The sequence below is a fragment of the Mesoplodon mirus genome (assembly GCF_964341445.2).
Source record: "Mesoplodon mirus genome assembly, chromosome: 16".
Lineage (NCBI taxonomy): Eukaryota > Metazoa > Chordata > Mammalia > Artiodactyla > Ziphiidae > Mesoplodon > Mesoplodon mirus.
In genome coordinates this window covers 28,747,216-28,766,929 of record NC_138992.1, presented here as the reverse complement: position 1 = coordinate 28,766,929, position 19,714 = coordinate 28,747,216, and the positions used below count along the sequence as shown (strand labels likewise).

The following is a 19,714-nucleotide window of genomic DNA, read 5'->3' as shown; positions in this document are numbered from 1 at the left end:
ACTTTATTTACAAAAAAAGATGGCATTTCGAATTCGACCTATGGATCATGGTTCACTGAGCTCTCTCCTAATGGGTTATCAAACACTTTTTCCAGACCTTTTGAGAAAACTGATTACCAGGGTATTTTCCTTGGATGACCTTTAGCAAATTTATTTTTCTGCCATTTCAGTTGGGCCAAAGTTAAATATTTATTCAACTGTCCTCTCATCAAGTTAAAGAGGTAGTGGCTCAACTTTGAGAGGTGCCCTTTCTGTCCTTTCAAACCTGTTTCCACCTAGAGATTCAATCTCATTTATTAAATTGTTCCTGGACTGCCTTAAATTTATAATTGTATAATTCAAGTCCAAACAACAGGTGTGATAGTTTCTGACCTCTAAGAAGCAGATGATGAATTAGACTTGCAGGAAATTTATTAGGGGACATGCCTGTGAGAGAAAATTGGGAAGAAGCCAGAGTTGGCTAGGGTCACCTTCTGACTGGGATGTAGATCGAACCACAGTGAAGAAGAGATGGAAGGGAGTAAGGCTAACTGGAAGTTTTAGCCTGCAGGGAAGTTGTGCGAAAGTTTGGCAAGGCTGATGGAGAGCCCTTAGCCAAGTCATGTGTCAGTGGAGTCCTGCAGCTCCCAAGAATGGGTCTAAGTATCACTGCCACAATGTATCATTGGCTGGAAGTGGCCCCTGAGAATTGTGGTCTCTGCACCAACACAGTGATGGATTTTAGAGCACAGCAGCTGGGGCCACTGGTCTATTACATCCCCCCCCACACACACACACAGCAGGAGACTGGAAAGATGCATTGTTATAACTGTGGGGAAAGGTTCCATAGCTAATTAACTTGATGGAAAGTCAAGAAAGAAATGGTTTAGAAAAGTTTTGTCACATTAACTCAATTAAGCTCACTGAATATAAAGACTTTTACTTATTGTTGTATTCTATTTAGTACCTATTAAAATACCTTGCATCAAGGAGGTACTCAAAATATATCTTTAAAATTTTTATTAAATTCTATTTCTAACACTATGGCTCCATATAAATCATTGGAAGTTGAAGGAAACTTAAGCTCAGTGTCTATAGAACTTCCCTATAATTACACAGCCAGCAAGCAGCAAGGACAACAATGGATGCTAGGATTACATGAAATGATGTGCAGACACATGGTAAAACGCCAATAGCTAGTGGTACCTTCAGCAGCAGCTGCATTTTAATCATTTACAGAAAACATTCAGTTGCTACTATTAGGTCCACATTAATTTGCTTTATCTTATTTCCACTTTATCCCGTGCTTGGACCCAAGTTGTGTCTGCAGCCTTTGAGAGAGAAAGGAATCACAAGAGGGAGGCACTACAGATAGAGAGCTGGTAAAGCAGGTAGACTCATGCCAGATTGCCTGGGTTCAAATATTCCCTCTAACATTTACTAGTATTTTCGCCTGGGGAAAGTTGCTTTACCTCTCTGAGTTTCAGTTTCCACATTTTTAAACAAGGGATGATAATAGTACCTACCCCATCAAGTTTTAAAAAAATTATTAAAAAGCTAATAAATGTAAAATTGCTTAAAAAAGAGTCAAGCACAGATTATTAGAGGTAAATTTTAATGTCATTTTTTGTCTACTAGTGTACCTCTCATCAAAATTGGCCTGAGGAAGAAGTCAGAAATAGATTCACACTACAGGAAGGGACATGAATAATGTCTGAAACTAAGCCCTTCATACTACACACTTGGAAAGAGGAACTTGAAGGAGAGGAGATATTGGTATGAACTGATAAGAGAGTAAGAAAAACACTGCAAGCTGAACTAAGGAGGAAGGAACAGGCCCAGTGCTGGTTCCTGATCTCACCACCATGACCAGCAGGGTTACTTAGATATACTCATTCTCTGTCTCTTTTCTGATCATGATGCCTACTGGGCACAAGAATATTTTTAAGTGCCACTGCAATAAAACTAAGGCTCTACCACCTTTTGTTAAATTCAAGTCAAGAAGGTCAGCAGAGAACTAGAAAGCAATAAGTTACTTATCTTTATAACAACAACATGTGAAAGCTAGGGCACTAAAATATACTGCAAAACCATTGGCATGTGTTCCTAAAATAACTGAGGACCTGAAATCAGTTTAGGAAAAGCAGCACTTACCAACGAGAAACAAAGTAGAATGAATATGGGAGGAAAAACGTGGGAGCATGCCCGGATAGCCCTAAAGGATCTATTGGTTTATAAATGCTTATTATTAAAGACTAGAGCATTTTGAGATTAAGGAATAATCCAGGATTCACTTTGTGAACTTGGCCTTGCATCAGAACTTGAGTGCACTTGAATGATTAGGTCTAAGTAGATGATGTACTGTTGCAAAGGTTCAAATAAGCACCTCATGGATATACATTCACATGAAAAAGGGATGAAGCATCACAGCTACGAATAGCAGAGACGATTAGAAGATATTAAAATGAAGATGAAAAGAACACCCAGGATTCACTCTTAAGGTAGGACCTAGCTTGTCCGAGCCACTGTCAGCCACTGTCTCCACCTTCCTCTCATTGCAGGTTCTGATGGATTTGTGATTTTTGAGATGTTTTCCAGGTTTCAGCTATATTAAAATTCTTCTTGGAGCATCTAATAAATTTTCATTGGCCTTTAATGACTATTCAACTTTAGCTGCTCTATATAGGGAATAGGTTTATTTCCTATGAATTTTCTGTTCTATTGTCCATAAAGTACACATCTCTTAGCCTTAAGGATGCAGAACAAGTTGTTATCTCTTAAAATTTTACATAGCATGCATCTTAGCAGTTTGGAGATTGGTGTGCTGACAATGGAAATTTTTTCCCCAACCACTTCAATTCCCAGTTGGAAAGAGAACAAAAACAACTCAATTTGGGGGATGGAAAAAAATGAAACAAAATGCTGCCATGTATGTCATAAAACTTATAAAAGAAATGCATAAAAATTTCAAATGTTCGACCAAGTAGGGTAATATTAATTGTGTATTTCTGTCTTTGAATATATAGAATGCTTTGTAGGAGATGGTGAGCATTCAGTTCTAGTAAAAATAAGAGAGGACACACTCACGTTATTCATACCACAAGAAGCTTCATACCACTGAGCAAGCTTGGTTCATAGATCAACAAACTTGCTCAGTGTGATGATAATAGATTACATAGTCTCGTAATTTTTAGTTATAAAATGTAATTTTCCCTTCCTCATCCCCCATAATTATCTGATGATAGTGTACAACAAAAATTATTTTCCAAAGCCTATGTGATTTATTGTTCCAATGTGATCCAAATTTAAGCTCTTATTCAATTAGACAATTATTAGTATTACTGATCAAGGAGGACAGAGGAAGAAATGAGTAGGAATCATTCTGAGTACCAAAGTCAATTCACTAGCTGTATCAGTGTGAGAAAATCATTCAAACTTCCTGTTCTAAATAGTCTTCACAAACATCATCTGTCCACTGGAAAGTGGTGTGCATAATATAAAATGCTCTATCCATGTAAATTATTATTGTTATGTCTCTTTAAATATCAACATTTGATCTGTGTGATGCCATTAACACAAATGACACAAGATAGAAATAAGGTTGCATATTATTTTTGAATTTATACTGTTAAAAGAGTTAAACAGTAAAGGCCATTAGAGGTGGCTTTAATGTCTTGGTAACCTACATAAGCAAACCAAAATCTAAGCCAGACTCAATGCACTTGAATCTAAGAAAGTAAAATTTAAGAACAACCAATCACAAACAGCCAACTAGGCTTTCCCAAATAAGGCAACTGCTTAAGTTGTAGCCAATCAAATAATTTCCTTGCTTTGCTTCTGCATCTTCTCTATTAAAACTTTTCCCTTAGCTCCTGCAGTAGAGCTAAATACTTTCAGTTAGGTGCTGCCCAATTTGAATCAATGTTCACTCAAACTCTTGAAAATTTTAATGTGCCTCAGTTTATCTTTTAACAATATACTTCACCTTTGATTCCAGAAATCAACTATTACATTGAGACAGAATCATCCTCTGGATTTCAGAATGGTAACAGGAATAACCCATTTCCATGGTTAAAAAGGGGACCAAGAGATCATCTTACAGTCATCAAAAATAATATTTTCATTAAACTGTAATGGTAGGCTTGTGACAGTGATAATTAAAAGGCATTTTACTGATTTGTACATAAAAATATCATTGTCCAGAGTAGGGTAATATATATATATATATATATATATATATATATATATATATATATATATATATATATATGTGTATATATATATATATATATATATATATATATGTATGTACACGAAGAGTTTTAATTGACTTCTCATTATAAAATCATGCTGAATAAAAACAAAATCTGCACATTCCAGATCAGTTTATTTGGGGTTTTCCTTCCTATCCACTGACTGCACAAAACCTCTGCAGGTGCCATTACTGTTAGAGTACTACTGGAGATAAAACAGGACAGGTCAAAAATGTACATCAAAGGCACCAATTTGACACAAAGGGTTATTCTGTTTGACATATATCACATCACAGTTGGTAGCTGAAGTGTTTATTTGAAATTTAAATGCTGATTAAGTCTTTTGCCTGTTTTTGGAAGCACATACAAACAGTCCTAGTCCTGTTTTTGCAAGCACATACAAAGCTAAATATACCAACTCTCATGAAATCAAAAGAAACATGCATAGCATGTCAGGCAGTCATTGTTGTTATTACCAATAAACAAAAATGTATATGTTTCCCCAATCCCAGCGCTGAAATGTGCTCTGTGTTTATGGAGTAACTTAAAGGAGGAAAAATCATCTGGGTTAAGAGTTTTACGACTCTGGCTCAGGGGTGTACCTGGGTCTCAACATCTGTCAGCTTTCTGGTCTGCTCTGCGGTCTGAGAGAGGAGGCTGGTCCCTATCTCGAGCATGGTGGCTGTGTGGTTCTGAACTGCATTTTGCTGTATCTGAGCCATCTCCGACTTCATATTTTCCACAATGTAATTCTCAATCTGCAAGAGATAAAGGACAAAACATACTACATTATAAGCAAAGTCTTTCAGTGGAAGCATGTAATATTTACAATGATAAAACAAGACACAGCTGGCAAATCAGCCATCTGGCAGGAATCCTCAGCATCTCTGGGAGCTGGGGAAATGGGAGCAGAGCACACAGGAACACAGTTGCTAACAAACCCGTAATATACTGATGCACATATATAATCAACACAGTCATAATGAAAATTCACACTTGGATAGTGCTTTCTCGTTTAACCCTTACAGCAAAGATAGAGAGTTAAGCACAGATGACCTCACTGTTCTTTTTATTTTATAGCTGAGGACACAGAATTAGAGAAGGTCAACGATGATTCTAAGGTCACCAGCAAAAATTCAGCAGAGTTAGTACAACAATTGAAATCTAAATCTTGGTTCTCTGGTCTTTTCATTATACCATATTGAACACTTATCTCTGAGAAATCTTCAGCCTCCTCTGTAATGAAAAATAAAAGACCATGCTGGGTTAGGGAAATGGGACAAGGAGTGGGAGGGGGGCAGATACCCAAAACACAAGCCTTTAAGGGAATCTTGACGTATAGGCAACAGCATATGAAATGAGCTGCAGAGCCTCAGAGCTAGCTAAAACTATGCTCAGTGCTCCTTTGCAAGCTCCAAAAAAGGCACTGAAAATATGGTCCATAAAGCAGCATTTGCCCTTCTTGCATTGGGGAACGTTTAGTCCTTTATGGTGCCATCTTAGAGAATACTATGGTTGTAAAATAAATGGTACCATAGCGGGCAAGAAGAATTATTAAGTGACTTACTATGAGGGAGCCCGTTAGGCACTTGGGAGAATAAAACTGAGCATATTTCTCATATGCTTGAAAAATACAGAAAGAAGCCTACACTTCCCTGTCAGGGCACTTAATTCTCCCCAACAACTGTGTGGTGACTACATTTTATTACCCAATTACACATAAGGGGAAACTGCATCCCAGAGAAGTCCGGTCCAAGGCCACACACCACAAAAACAGCCAGACTTGGATTTGAGTGCTGAAGTCCTTAACTTTCATACCAACACTGCTAACCACTTGATAGTTCTGCCAAGTTGTGCTTCATAAGCTGGGTTCCAAATTATTAACAGCTACGTGATTTTTACTGATTTAGTGAACCAAAATACATCCACTATTTTATCTATAGTAACACTATTGTCATGTAATAAATATAGCTTAAAACTAAATTCTTCTTTGTAACTTTGGCAGTTCACGTTCTAACAACATTTCTTGCTTATTTCTATTTATCAAACATGAGTCTGTCCCAAGCTAAAGAAAATGAAAGGTCAGAATCAAACTCATATTGTTATTAATAGGTTCTGACTTTGTTCTTGGTCAATATAACGTAACTCCCCTTCAACCTTTCAACTCCCCTTCCCAAGTTAGAAGTAGGGGGAAAGTTTCAACTCACAAAAATTTATTATAAAACAAATACACAATAGATTAGAACACATACCTGCAAATTATCTTAACAAAACTTAAGGTCTCTAGGGTAAATTTAATCTTGGCTTTATTCCAGCTGAACTAACATATTTTAACAACAGTGGAAGGGTAGAGGAAAGGAGGGTGGGTTGGAGTAACAGACATCTATTGTTTTAGATTCTGCATCATATGTTCCCTCTTTTCAAAATAACTTCCCTTAACTTTCTTTTGGGAAACTGTCTTTTCCTCCTTCAGAACAAATGCTTTGGGTGGAGCTGTCCCACCCTAACTTCAGGGTTAGGTACATGTTTGAGCCTGACAATCCAGAATGTTCTGCTCCTGCTTAGAGAGAATAAATTGTTCAAGAATGGAAAGGTACTGTAAGCAAGGCCAGTAAGTCTCAGTTATGCAATTTTGTCTAACTAGCCTACAAAAGAACTTCTTTTTCCTCTGTGGTAAGCTGGTAACATATATGCCTGACACTGTTGATGCCCCATTTTGCCATCACAAAACTAGAGCCAGTCTAAGAATGAGGCTAAGCCAGAAAGACAGATACGTAGGTAGATAGCCAGATAGCCAGGTGATACAGATAGAAGGATACTTTTAGAGCACCTCCGTCCTGTCATGTTTTTAGCCAGATCCACCCTTGGACATTGAGTTATAAATTCTGTGATGTCCCCTTGAGCAGCCCACTTTTTTTTTTTCTTTTGCATCAATCACATTGATTTAGTTTCTAACAAAACCAAAAAAGTCTTGACTGATAAATCTGATGGATGCTTAGCGAAGGAAGCCTCAGACAGGCACACATCAGCAGTATGTTCCTTGCTTATCCAGGGAATTTGGGGCTTTATATAAATGTGTATATTCTCAAAAATGGCAGATAAGTCTCCATCATGGAGATGATACCTACCATTTATAGCTGACATTTTTATCCACTGTCTACCATGTGGCAGGCACTGAGCTAAGTGCTTTCCTTTCACAAAAGCGCTTAAATCTCACAACTTTACATGGTAGGTATTGTTATAGCCGTTTATAGGTAAGACTACGGAGGCTTAGGAAATCCACAACTTGCTCAAGAACAAACAAGAATTTGGCACCCCCAGTGTCAAAACCCAGGTTTTTTACCTCTAACCTATTCATCTTCAACATTACTTAATTACCCTATGCATTTTATTACATAGGTCCTAAACCTTGTGTGTTTATCCAAACTGCATGGGGAGCTTTTTAAAAATGCAACACACCAGAACTTTGAATCAGAATTTTCAAGGGTATGTACTAGGACACTATATATTTTTAAAACTTCCTAGCGTAATTCTGATTCAGGCAAAGAGCAATGCTTCTCAAAGTGTGGTCCACAGAATAACTGCCTAAATCAGAACTATTTATGAACAGTCTTCTATGAGATAAGAAAATCATAGCAGAATGCAAATTATCTATGTTGCTAAGCACACTGGTGTGTGTGTGTATGTGCGTGTGTGTGTTTGTATACGCATATGTGTGTGTATATATATATATATATATATATATATATATATATATATAAGGAAAGTAATGCTCCAATGCTTTAATTTACATTCTGGTGCTAGCTTCTTACCTTGTTCACAAAATGGCAATTTCCTTGAGTAAAAGTGATTTAGACCATCAAATTATTCTATGTCAAATTCCCTGCTTACCAAGAAATTTCAAATAACAACTTGGTTTCCTATGCAGATTTCTCTCCTGAGAGAAAGTTCACTAATCAGTGAGCTCCAATACAGATGTGCTTGATAATTACATATCAATTTCTTATGCAGTTGGTTAGTGGAGTCAGTTCCCAGACTTTGATTTGCTCTGGGTGTAATAATAATCATGTGCCCCAGTCTCCATAGAGGAGGACACCCTCTGGCACAGAGCGACTATTATATCAACATTCAGCGGCTTTGTGGTCCTTTCTCTGTTAGATACTATCTATTCATCTATTCTGTATTATTGTGCTTTTTTTTTTAAACTGTAAAAATTAACACCAGCAAAGCAAAGTATCTGCTTTATGCCAGTATTTATCACAAAGAGCTTCCCAATTCTGCTGACCCTGTTGTAGAAGTAAAGTAGGTCTCCAACCTATCCTAAAATTCTTATTTGGGCTGCCATGATGAGTAACATGAATCTAACTCTAGCTAATTATTTTTTAATCAAATGGGGTTGCTCTAAGAGTAACTGCTTTTTAATGCAAAAGGTAATGGCACACTGAAGTAGCAAAAACCAGATGTAGTTGATTTAAAGGCTGAGGAGAGAGGCAGAAGTCAAATATACAATGTGTGATTAATAAGGAGGACTACTTTCATCTTAATCTCTAAACATTCCTCTGTAGATGTATAACTGTGAAATCCATCTTCATGTGCTATACTAGCCTGGTTCAGAAAAGATCTGTAACAAATTTGATTGTCTTCATATATTCTGTACTGGTTTCAAAATATGTTTACAGAATATGATGGCTACTTCAAGGTTCAACATTTTGTAAACATCTAAGATGTGAATCTTAAGCTTAGCATTTGCTGACCACAAGAGCTAATGGGTTATAAAGTAGGAGATTCCCAATCTGAATCATAAAATTATTTGACTATACTGTCACTCTCAGTGTCTGACTCCAGAGTTGTATAAAGTATTGGCCAAAAAACTAGTAAGAGGATGTAGGATATGATTTGAAAGGACATAATAAATGGTAAACGATGATTTTAACGTAAGGAAATAATGTCACATCTGTAAAGTGATTTAGTGTTTACAAAGAGCTTTCATACACTGTCTGACTTGATTCTTATACCAACGTTACAAGGGAAGTATTGACTCCATTTATGGTTTAAGAAATTGAGGCTCAGAGGCCTTAGGTGTCTTGTTAGAAATGAAAGAAAGGACTCAAATCTGACATTCCACTAACCTCAGAGTTATGGGAACTGTTTCGTTGTTGGATTGGTTGGCTGGTTGACTGACTGATTAATTGATTTACTGATTTCATTTTTAGCCAGCTCATTGAAAATTCATTTACTTTTTCCTTTTAGAAAAACACAACATTAGAGGGTGATTACTTCACTGTGCTTCACCATATTAGAGGCCAAATTAATTTGAGATGAGGTGAGAGGTCTAGGGCCAGGTATTTGGAAAATTCACTTTGCTAGCACTTTTAATTCAATGGGTCATTAAAAATCCTCTCATCAATGCCTACCTTTTTTTCTTAGTATGCAGTTTATAATAATATGTTTGTCTTCGTCCTCCGATTTTATTTCTTACAAACTACTGTTAAATATAACAAAGGTAATAACAACAATGACAATATGCTAAGCCTCTACCACAGCTAGGTTATGTACCAGGTTTTACAAATATATATCTCATTGACTACTTGTAACAATCCAACCACTCTATTATTTTTTCTCATTTCACTGATAAGGAAACAGGCTCCAGAAGTTAAGTAAATCGTCTATGATCACATAATAAGTTGCGGTAGAGCTGTTACGCTGCTTTGAAAGGAGCTAGATGGCCCCTCAGGATATGCTCCTTTTATAGGATGGTCACCCATCAAGCACAAGCACACTATCACAAACATCATAGACAAATTCTGGTAACACACAATATTCATGCAGGGAATACATAAATTGCAGGCTACAGAATGGATGACGTGAAAGTGTCCAAAGACAGATAATTTTTCATTTTTTTATTTAATTATTTTCACAGTGATCGATGGCTGTAATATCCTGGGAAATGTTGTAGGTGGTGAGAAAGGAAATGTACAGTCCACTGTATGACAAGTAGCATTATTAAACAGAGAAAAAAATATTTTTAATAAGTGAAGATTATCAGCCATTTGTAGTTCACTCATAAATTGCACACCCATGTCTTTTGCCCAATGACGAGTACAGAATTAATGCTATCATTTTCCACTACAAAAGAGAGTTCTGGGAGAGATCTCTTACTGGGCCCTCAAAATTCTTGCCACTTCATGTTCATGAGAACCAAAATCTGTGTGAGATTATGATATGTCTTGCATGTGAAATGCATTCTCTATCATTTCACTTCAAGAGGTCACTTCAAGGAATCTCTTAAATCTCTTAAACGACAGCTTACCTTAAAGCACAAAGAACAGAATTTCCCCATGTAATTCTTAAGAAAATAACATTTTAAGCCCTATAAAAATTGACAAAGGCATTGTTCACTTAAAATATGTTGTAGATTAAGTGGACTCTCATTGAATGTTGCTGCATATGGTATTACTCAGTTATGGCAAAACAACCATGAAATAAAGTAAAAGGGTAAATATGGGAAAGCAATAAAAAGGTAAAGCAATGCAAAAAAAATGCCTTAAATGTTGATGCTTTTATCAAATATCATTGTTTCATAAATCCATGGCAATCCTGAAAATGCAACCAAATCTAGGTTTATGGTCTTATATAAAAGAAGGCTGAGGCCAAATATATTATTTGCTAGAATTTCTACTATTAGAATTTCCAGTATACTGTTTCTTTTATGAAATGGAGAAGTATAATTAATTGTCTTTATAGACAATAAATCTATTTAGCTGACATTTGAAACAGCTTTTGTACTGATATGTGTGACATGCATCCCATTTTTCATTTCGGTATCTGAAAAAATACTACTTACAGAAGAAAGAAAACCATTAGAATAAGTGAGCTGGAAGAGACATTAAATATTATGAGCTCCAAGAATCTCATTTTTATAGTCGTGGTGACTGAGGTTCAGAGAGGTTAGAGAAAGCAAGGTGAAACAACTAATTAATGTCAGATGCCAGGCTGTGGTCACTCAGTGTGTGGGAAACTCAGACTTAACATCAGCAGGCTGAGTCAACAACAACGGCTGCTGGTATTGTTGGCCTACCCCACATTTCTTTTCCTATCCCTTGTTTCTTGCTACTTGCTTTACTTCTGATGGTTCCTGATTTGAGGGTACCCTTTCACAATATTAATTCATGCTTAGCAGTTCTGGGGATTTTAACTTTGCTTTCTGGACTCTACCCTTGCTTTCCAGCACTAATGCCCACTAGCTGCTCCTTAGTCAATGAGCCTCAGTATCCCCCTGATTTTATTCTCCCTATGCATCACCCCACAAATGGAAAAAAACTGAGACCAGACTCTATATTAGTTCAGGCTTATTAACCCTGCATCAGTTCACTTCAGTCCTAGCAAATATGTGATGAACGCATCCTATGCACTAAGTCTGGTACCAGATATTACCAACACAAAGAGTTGAGTCTTGTCGGAAACAGATGGTTATAGATGGGTCATTTCAATAGACTTGGTGAATACTCTGGAGTTTACCTCTGACTGTATTTCTTCCTGTAAATATTCTTATCTCTTTTTGATAAGAAGAAGCTCTCAGCTACTGAAATTAATAATGCTGAGGGGACGTTTGTTATATCCCCTCCAAAAGAGTAACAGCAACACCCTTGCTGAGGCATATGGAGAAGCTAAGCTTCAACGGTACCCCAGAAAAATCCCATATGAATAAATTCTTATTCAATCATTTTTCTTAGTTATGACTCTTTTAAGACCACATTTTTGTGGCTGCTGAAAGTTGCCATTTCACATACAGTGCCCCATAGTTGCGTCAGGACCCAGGAAAATCATTCTCTCTTCACATAAACAGATGAGATGTTTCCTGCACCAAAACACACTTCACTAACCTGGAACCTCTCTTTTACATCCCACCTTCTCACACACAGGAAAAGTCAGAGTCATGAAACTTTAAAAATATTTATAAATGTCTGCTTAATTTTTCTCTTTACATTTTTTAAAGGGAGATGAAATGTAAAAAACACACTCAGCCAGGAGTCAGGTTATCTGGGTTTTAATCCAGGTACTGTTGTTGATTTACTCTGTGAACTTGGACAAGTCACTTAAGCAAATTGGGTTTTAGATCTTCATCTAGAAATGAAGGGCTGGTTTAGATTCTTTTTAATATCTTTTGAAGCTCTCAAATTACTTCATTTAAAACATCCTTTACAAAGCACAGGAGTCTGCAATATTTTAATTTTTGTTTATTATAGAAAATCAAAATATGGATGGATATGTCTATAAAATATATAGTACATATCCTTGTGGCAGTTAGAAAACAATGACACAGGAACACAACAGAAAAGTCATGGATCAAATCTCTATAGCAGGCACATCTGTTTTAAGATAAAGAGCTAGAACCTCTGATTCCCTTAATCTCCAGGCACCATTCTGCCCAAAATATATTCCTTGCCTTCCTCCAACACAACCTGGCTATCTTCCTATGTTTCTTATGTCAATGAATGGCACTACCACCACCTTCCCATTCATCCAAGTCACAGGAAGCATCTTTGACTATTCCTTATCTTCATTTTCTGTATTCAGTCAGCACCAGATTGTGTTGCTTCTGTTTCCTGAAGGGTGCCTAGGTCCATCCCTCTCCCCTCTTCCCCTTCTCTCTGCCATATCTTTCTATCCTCACTGGCACTGACTTATGTTATTTTTCTTCTGGATTTGTTAATGGCCTAATAACTGGTCTCCTGAATCTAGACTTGCTTCCTCCAATCTATCATCCGTGGCATAACCAAAGGATTCGATCGATCTAGAACACAGATTTGGCCTTGCCACGCCACTTCTTAAACTCTTTCAGCAGCTTCCACTACCTGCAGCTAAAGTCACAACTCCTTAATCAGCAATGAAGAATCCTTATGATCCAGACTTGATTTCCCTCTCCCTACATGTACCTTATGCTCCAGACCTACCAAATTATTTGCCTTTTCCCAAACATACATTATTTTCTTTTGCTTCCATGCCTTTACATATAATTTGCTCTGATTGGAAAGTTCCTTTTCTACCTCATCCTCCCTTTTCCTGGGATAGGTCCTGATTTTCAATATCAGTTCAAATTTTTTCTTCTCAAGGAAACTTTTCACTTTTAGTTATATTTGTTCCTGAAAGTATGAAATATCACATTACCAACTTTCAGTGAGGTCTTTTTGAATGTCAATGGGACCAATGTAAATGATGCAAAAGTAGATAGGTCTGAAGACAAATATCCTCACTCACGGGACCACATAATCCTATCTTGTCTTCCTGTATCTTCCTTCCTTTTCTTTTCTCAATCATCTCTGTTGTGGGTAATTATTTAAATTAAGTAAAATCCAGCAAACACACTGAAAATGAGCCATGTGTTAATCACTGGACTATACAATGAAAGCAAAAGAATGAGTAAAACTTGACTCTGATGATCAAGACTGTTTATAATGCAAGTGTGTTACGAGTGCTGGAATGAAGGTACACATGTCCTTCCTGCCTGCTGGGGTAGGATGAAGGAAGGAATGACTCTTCTAAATGAGGGAATCAAGGACATCTTCCCAGAAGCAATCCCAAATGAATATGGCAGGGAGGGCACAAATTTCTTATGTCTGCCTTAATACACAAAAATGTGGCCTGGAAAACCTGGAGGATGCAGGGATAAAGAAGGAAGCCAGAAAGACTATGACAGCATGCAAGGAACTGTGCTTGCTTAGGTAAGGTGACTTTTCTGACCACCTCTTGAAATGTACTGTTCAGGAAATCAAGAGATAAATCAGTCAGAAGCATGGGCATGCCACTGAGGCCACACACACAGGGCAAGGGCATGCTATCAGATTTTTAATGTGAGATTCATTAGAAAGCTCAGGCAGATAATTTCTTAGCACTTAACTAAATTTTCAAACACACTAAGCATAAAATTTACCCCTTTAATAAAACATATAAGTGCATTTCTGTGTGTGAATATATGTTGTATGTGTGTATTTGCTTTCACACATATGCTCTCACAGATATATTCTTATACTCTCAACCTACATGTTTCAGATTTTACATTCACACTTTGTGGTTCTGTTCATTTCATTGTAGTTTACTTCATTAAAGATTCAAGTAAAATAACTAATGCATCACTTTCCTCTGGATGAGGTATGTTTTATGTCAGATTTAATCAGTATAGATAATGCCTGTTAAACAGTCATGGACAGCTTCAGTATCTGCCCAGCAACTAAGAAACCTTTCTCCCAAATTCTGAATTTACACTTAGATGACAGAAAAAAGGGAAGAACCACAAAGCAACTTTGTATACATGGTTTTTGTATCAGTGAAAGTGATAGTTTTTAAACTAAAGAACATATTGTTTCAAACAGAAAACTGCAAACATAAATTCCTTTAATTTAATGCTTTTTAGTTTCTTATCTGGAATGAAATTTAACCTCCCACACATTACATAAAATGCATTATGGTTCACTTAAAAAGAAAGAGCTTTGACATCTGAACTAGAGACCACCCCAACAGATGGTAGGTTGTGGGCAACTGATAGGGTAAAAGAGACTCTCCACAGAATAATTCGAAGAAACATCTTCTGTAAACTACATTTTTTTCCTCCTATGACAAATGGCAGTGATTCAAACAAGTAACTTATGATGTTCATTTTTTTAAGGGAAACCTCCTGTGTTAAATGAAAACACTGCAAGACAGATCATGAAATCTAAGTACTCAGCAGATGATATAAGATACACACTAACAAAAATTCAAAAGCCTTAATAATGAAGGAATTTATAGATTTTCAGGAATACCACTAGTAGGTAGAAAAATGCCATCATTTTACTCTGGTATTTCATATAAAATTGCAAGGTATTAGCACTTAAAATCTAACCTTATTCCAATAAAACCCCGCTGTTCAACATTCTGACTTTTTAGGCTATTACTTTCCCACACATGCTGTTTCTTTTTTTTGAAATACAGTTGCTCTATTGGTCTTCCTTATCATCTATAATATCTCAAGTTTATGATTGCTTTTTAAAATTAACTTGTATCTGCTTAAAGGTGGCAAAATTAATGGTAAGAGCATGTGTGCATGTATGTATTTTTCCTATAATAGGGGATTCCTCAATGGAATGTACAAGAAGTTTGTACAGGCATAAAACTGTCAAAGTCATTGTATAATACACATTCCAAAGCATTCTGTGTGAGGTCTAATTTTTCCTGAATAATATTTGTTGAGTAGTTTTTATTTAAATTACCTTTGGTCTAAGTACTAGAAAGATTAGTAGGCTAGAAATAGTCATTCAAAGCATAAGAAAGGGACAGTGATTGTTGACATCTTATAAATGAAATAAAATCCCCATTTTTCCTCACTTTGATCAAAGGATGACAGACACTGGACATTGTTTCTTCTTTCACAAAGACCATTTTGGTGCCCTAGTGATGCTTGTTACATCTCAAGTGTTATTGGAAGGGAGCCCTAATTACCATTACAAAGAATTAGTCTCTCTTAGAATTAACCTCATACCACAAGAGAGAATGAAACTGAGCATGAGTAACTGTTTAGAACACCTGCTCCCATTACCACATGCATTGCCAGAGGAATTCTGTAAAAGTTTGTTTTAAAGACTCACTCATCTAGTTTTGGGAGCTGCAGACCACCTCACAGTGTTCCTTTTGATTTCATCCCATCCCCAACAAGCAATGACCACTCAAAACCATTTGTTTTTCACTAACTGAAAGAAGGCTGGTCTAATTTTTGGAAAGTCTAAAGCTTGGAAACTTATAAATATTTTTTAAATCATGAAATACTGTTAATAGACACCATAAAGCTAGCATTAAAAATTAAGCAGATGTCATATTTTGACATATTTGGTTTGAATTTTCTTTCTTTTTGTTTTTAGTAAGAAATAAAACATTATCTGGACAATAACAAAAGCACCCCCTCCAAACACACACACATCCTGAAGTTGATGTGAACTTATACGACATAGGTATATACCTAAAATAATAAGCTATATACTGTCTAGGATATTTTCTAGATTCACAAAAACATTACCTTATTAGTAGGCTCCTTAAACTCTCCTATTTTTTAATCAACATTATGTTTTTGAGACTTAGACATATTAGTAGTATAGTTTTATTATGCATTACAGGAAGGAGTCAGGTTTAGTAATTTTAACAGCTAATAAAACAGTCATATCCCATGGCTTGACTAACTCAGAAGAGAGGAGTACAAACTCTAATTAGACACATTACCCTGAGTTCTAGCTCTGTCACAAGAAAGAACAATGTGTTTCTCAGCATCTCCCAAAGCCCCTAGGATTTCTTCTCTAAGGAGCAGAAAGAAAGCTGTATGATGAATCTTCCCCCATTTACAGACTGTATCTCAAGAATCCATACCAATAATTTTTATCTTTGGCAAATAGTTATTTCCCAGAGAGAGCAGTTAGGGGATTGAGAAAGCGAGGGGAAAAAGGAAACAGGTTACCAGATCTAAAACTTGATTCTACAGTCCTTCTCAAACATACATTACTACATTAAGATTTTAAAATAACCATGACATAAATTATAATGACAGCCCTTCCAACTTCTTAGGGAGCCTTTCATTGAATCAACTGTTTAGCCTATATTTTAAGGTATAAAGTGATGAAAAAGTACCAGCTCTCCATGGCTTAAAAAAACAAACCCTTCTGCTTAACATAAGTAGTATACAAAATGATATATGTAGTATGTTCTCAATTATGGTAAGTGTATTCAGATACACATTTGTATGCATCGGAAAAAGAAAAGAAGCACTGAATTATGAACAATGTGAATCTCTGGCTGATGGGAATACAGGTGAATTTTATTTTCTTCTTGAAATGGTTTGATATTTTCCACTTTCTTTAAGAAAACAACAACTTAATTTTATATTCAGAAAAAACAAAGAATGAGAGAAAGACATTTGTAAAGACATAAAGATATTAGAATGTATTCATTCAGTGGGAAACTTATAAACATGTGTCAACTTAGTGGTGGCTTAGATCAAATCTGTATCCACAGGTGTGCCCCACTGGTTCCATTAGTTTTTTTCCCCCTATCTACCCATTCCCAATTCCCTGGCTTCAAGAGAACTAAAGAAAACAAATGAACAAAAGAGCAGAAACCACCACAGGTAGTTTCTTTGAAGGGGAAGGGTTTTGTGGAAATCTTCGAACAGCAGCCATTATTTATTGAGCACTTCCTATGTGTCAGTCAATGAGCTTTAATTATTCCTCACAGCAGCCCTTTGGAATAGATATTGTTACCATCTCACCAATATGAGATGGTAAAACTTCTGAGAAACGAAGTGATGTGATCAGGGTCACAGAGCCCAAATGCTCGAGGTGGTAGTCTGTTGATACCCCAAGTCCATTCTCTCTCTGCTTCAGTTGGCCTCAGGTCCTTGGTTAGTGCAAGGATCATGATCAGGTCATTTCCTGCCCAAATCTGTCCAGCTGAAGTGTTTTCGTTGGCTAGCACTTTATTTTTTAAGTATAGTTTCAAGTCTTTATCCAGAACTCATAGTCTCCAATTAGCCTACCTCTCTTTCCCTTTAAGCTATTAAGGTAAGCTGCCCTGATCCTAAAGGCATTAGAGTTGCTACCAGTGTCAGGTAAGGGGGAAAATAAAAGTACTTAACATCTGACTATCATTTTCCAATGGTAAAAAACAACTCTTTACTCACTTATTCTCTCTTTTTAAATACAATGAAAAATCCCCTTAACCACTATCACGCTTAGGAATACTGAAAGAATGATTGGATCAATACGTAGTAGGCCTTCCTAAACCTATCTAAACTTTGAAGCCTTCCTAAAACAAGCACAAAGTAATTATTTTATATGACAAGGTGACTCATTCTTTCCTCAGCTCCATGATGATATGCTTTTTATGGCCTCATTAATTATCCTTGCTGAAAAGTATTAGTATTTTCTTTCATTTACTCAACCAAAAGAGAGATACCATCTTCATATAGCATACGGATTAGTACCAGGCTTATTCTCTTGTTCATTACACCATCACTCCTTCAAATAAACACAAATGTCAAGTGAATAATTAATCTAATGTTCATATACTCATTGAAAGCTTATTATCATAGAGTGTACTCTAATATGATTTAAAATAAGCTTTCCAACCAATTTTCATCAAAAATCTTCAAGCAAGCCTCTTTTTTTAGAAATAAATGTTTTCTAGGTTACTAAATTAAAACTTGCTGAACTATATCTAAATTAAAATTGCTGAACTAAATATTTTTGGTCAAAAAATTTTTACTTCTTAAAAGTAAAGGTGTATTTACAACTAAATACACTTACTATATTTTGCAGATACGTATATCTGTATAGAATAATGAATTAGAACATATATGCTGAAGTAGAAGACTGTTTCCCCTTAAAAATGCCATGTCTAATCAAGTAGGTGTAAGATTACAGACAGTAGATTAAATATCGACAAAGACAAATAGGAACATGCACAAATGTGGGTGTGTAATTATGTATGTTTATATTACATATAGATACATAAATATATACATGTTACATACTTTCTTATGTGAGATAAACTCAGTTCAGTAAATATCTATTGAGTCACTTTTATATGTTTTCTGTGTTAACAGGCCTTGTACCATGAATATATAAAGATGCAAAATATACAGTTATTGCCTAGTCCCTGTCTAGTGAGAACGACAAGTATATAAGCAGACAACATCATTATAATGTGGTAGCGGTTAGAATAGAAATAGCCTGTACAGGACTGTGGAATATATATCTCAAGTTTATGAAATCCATGACAGTTTTTTATATACTCATAGAGAAGAAATAAAGAGTTTGATAGGTCTTAGTTAACTCAACTAAGCGTGACTGAGCACAAACATAATTTGGAAAAAGCATATGTTTAATCAGTCTCTCTTCTGTTCTGATGTGATATCCCACCCAGGACTGATTGATCTCAGCATTCACAGTTTTAGAATGGCCTTTTTATATTAAAATTATATCAGCATCATTATCTCTGGGAAACCATGAAACCCCAAAATTACATATCCTAGGATGTCGCTGAGGCCTTTTACATTCTTGACTTCTTAAAGTCAAGGGTTTTCATGCCACAGCATGAGATATGTTATATTAAAAAGTCAGGTGAGTTTGCTACAAAACCACAATCATATCAGGAAATCACACATTTGTTTTCTCACAACTCTTTCATCTGTAAAATGCAGAGTCAAAGAAGATAGGTTATTTCCACCAAAGAAACAGTGAAATAGAGCTCACAGCAGAAACAGAATTCTCACCCCACCTTGTCCAAATCCAGAGTCTATAGTCCGTGCTAATACACACCATGCCTATCAGCCCAGTTTTAAGGATCTCTCCTATCAGAAGTTAAGATTCACTGTGGTCTATCTGATTTCTTCCAAAGAGGAAGAAAGGTCTTCGTGAACTTGAAAAAGCAGGTGGAATCTTGTGGGGTGTTGTGCTATCTTTAGC

General features: G+C 36.1%; 1 protein-coding gene across 1 annotated transcript in view; it reads right to left on the bottom strand.

The window, feature by feature from the left end:
* The window catches only part of ANGPT1 (angiopoietin 1), a gene marked incomplete at its 5' end in the record, with an annotated part of 246,556 nt that overhangs the window by 93,727 nt on the left and 133,115 nt on the right, over nucleotides 1-19,714 (bottom strand). The window contains one exon of the mRNA XM_082600829.1: nucleotides 4,835-4,990. Coding sequence (XP_082456955.1) covers nucleotides 4,835-4,990 — 156 coding nt within the window. The remainder of the gene's footprint in view (nucleotides 1-4,834; nucleotides 4,991-19,714) is intronic.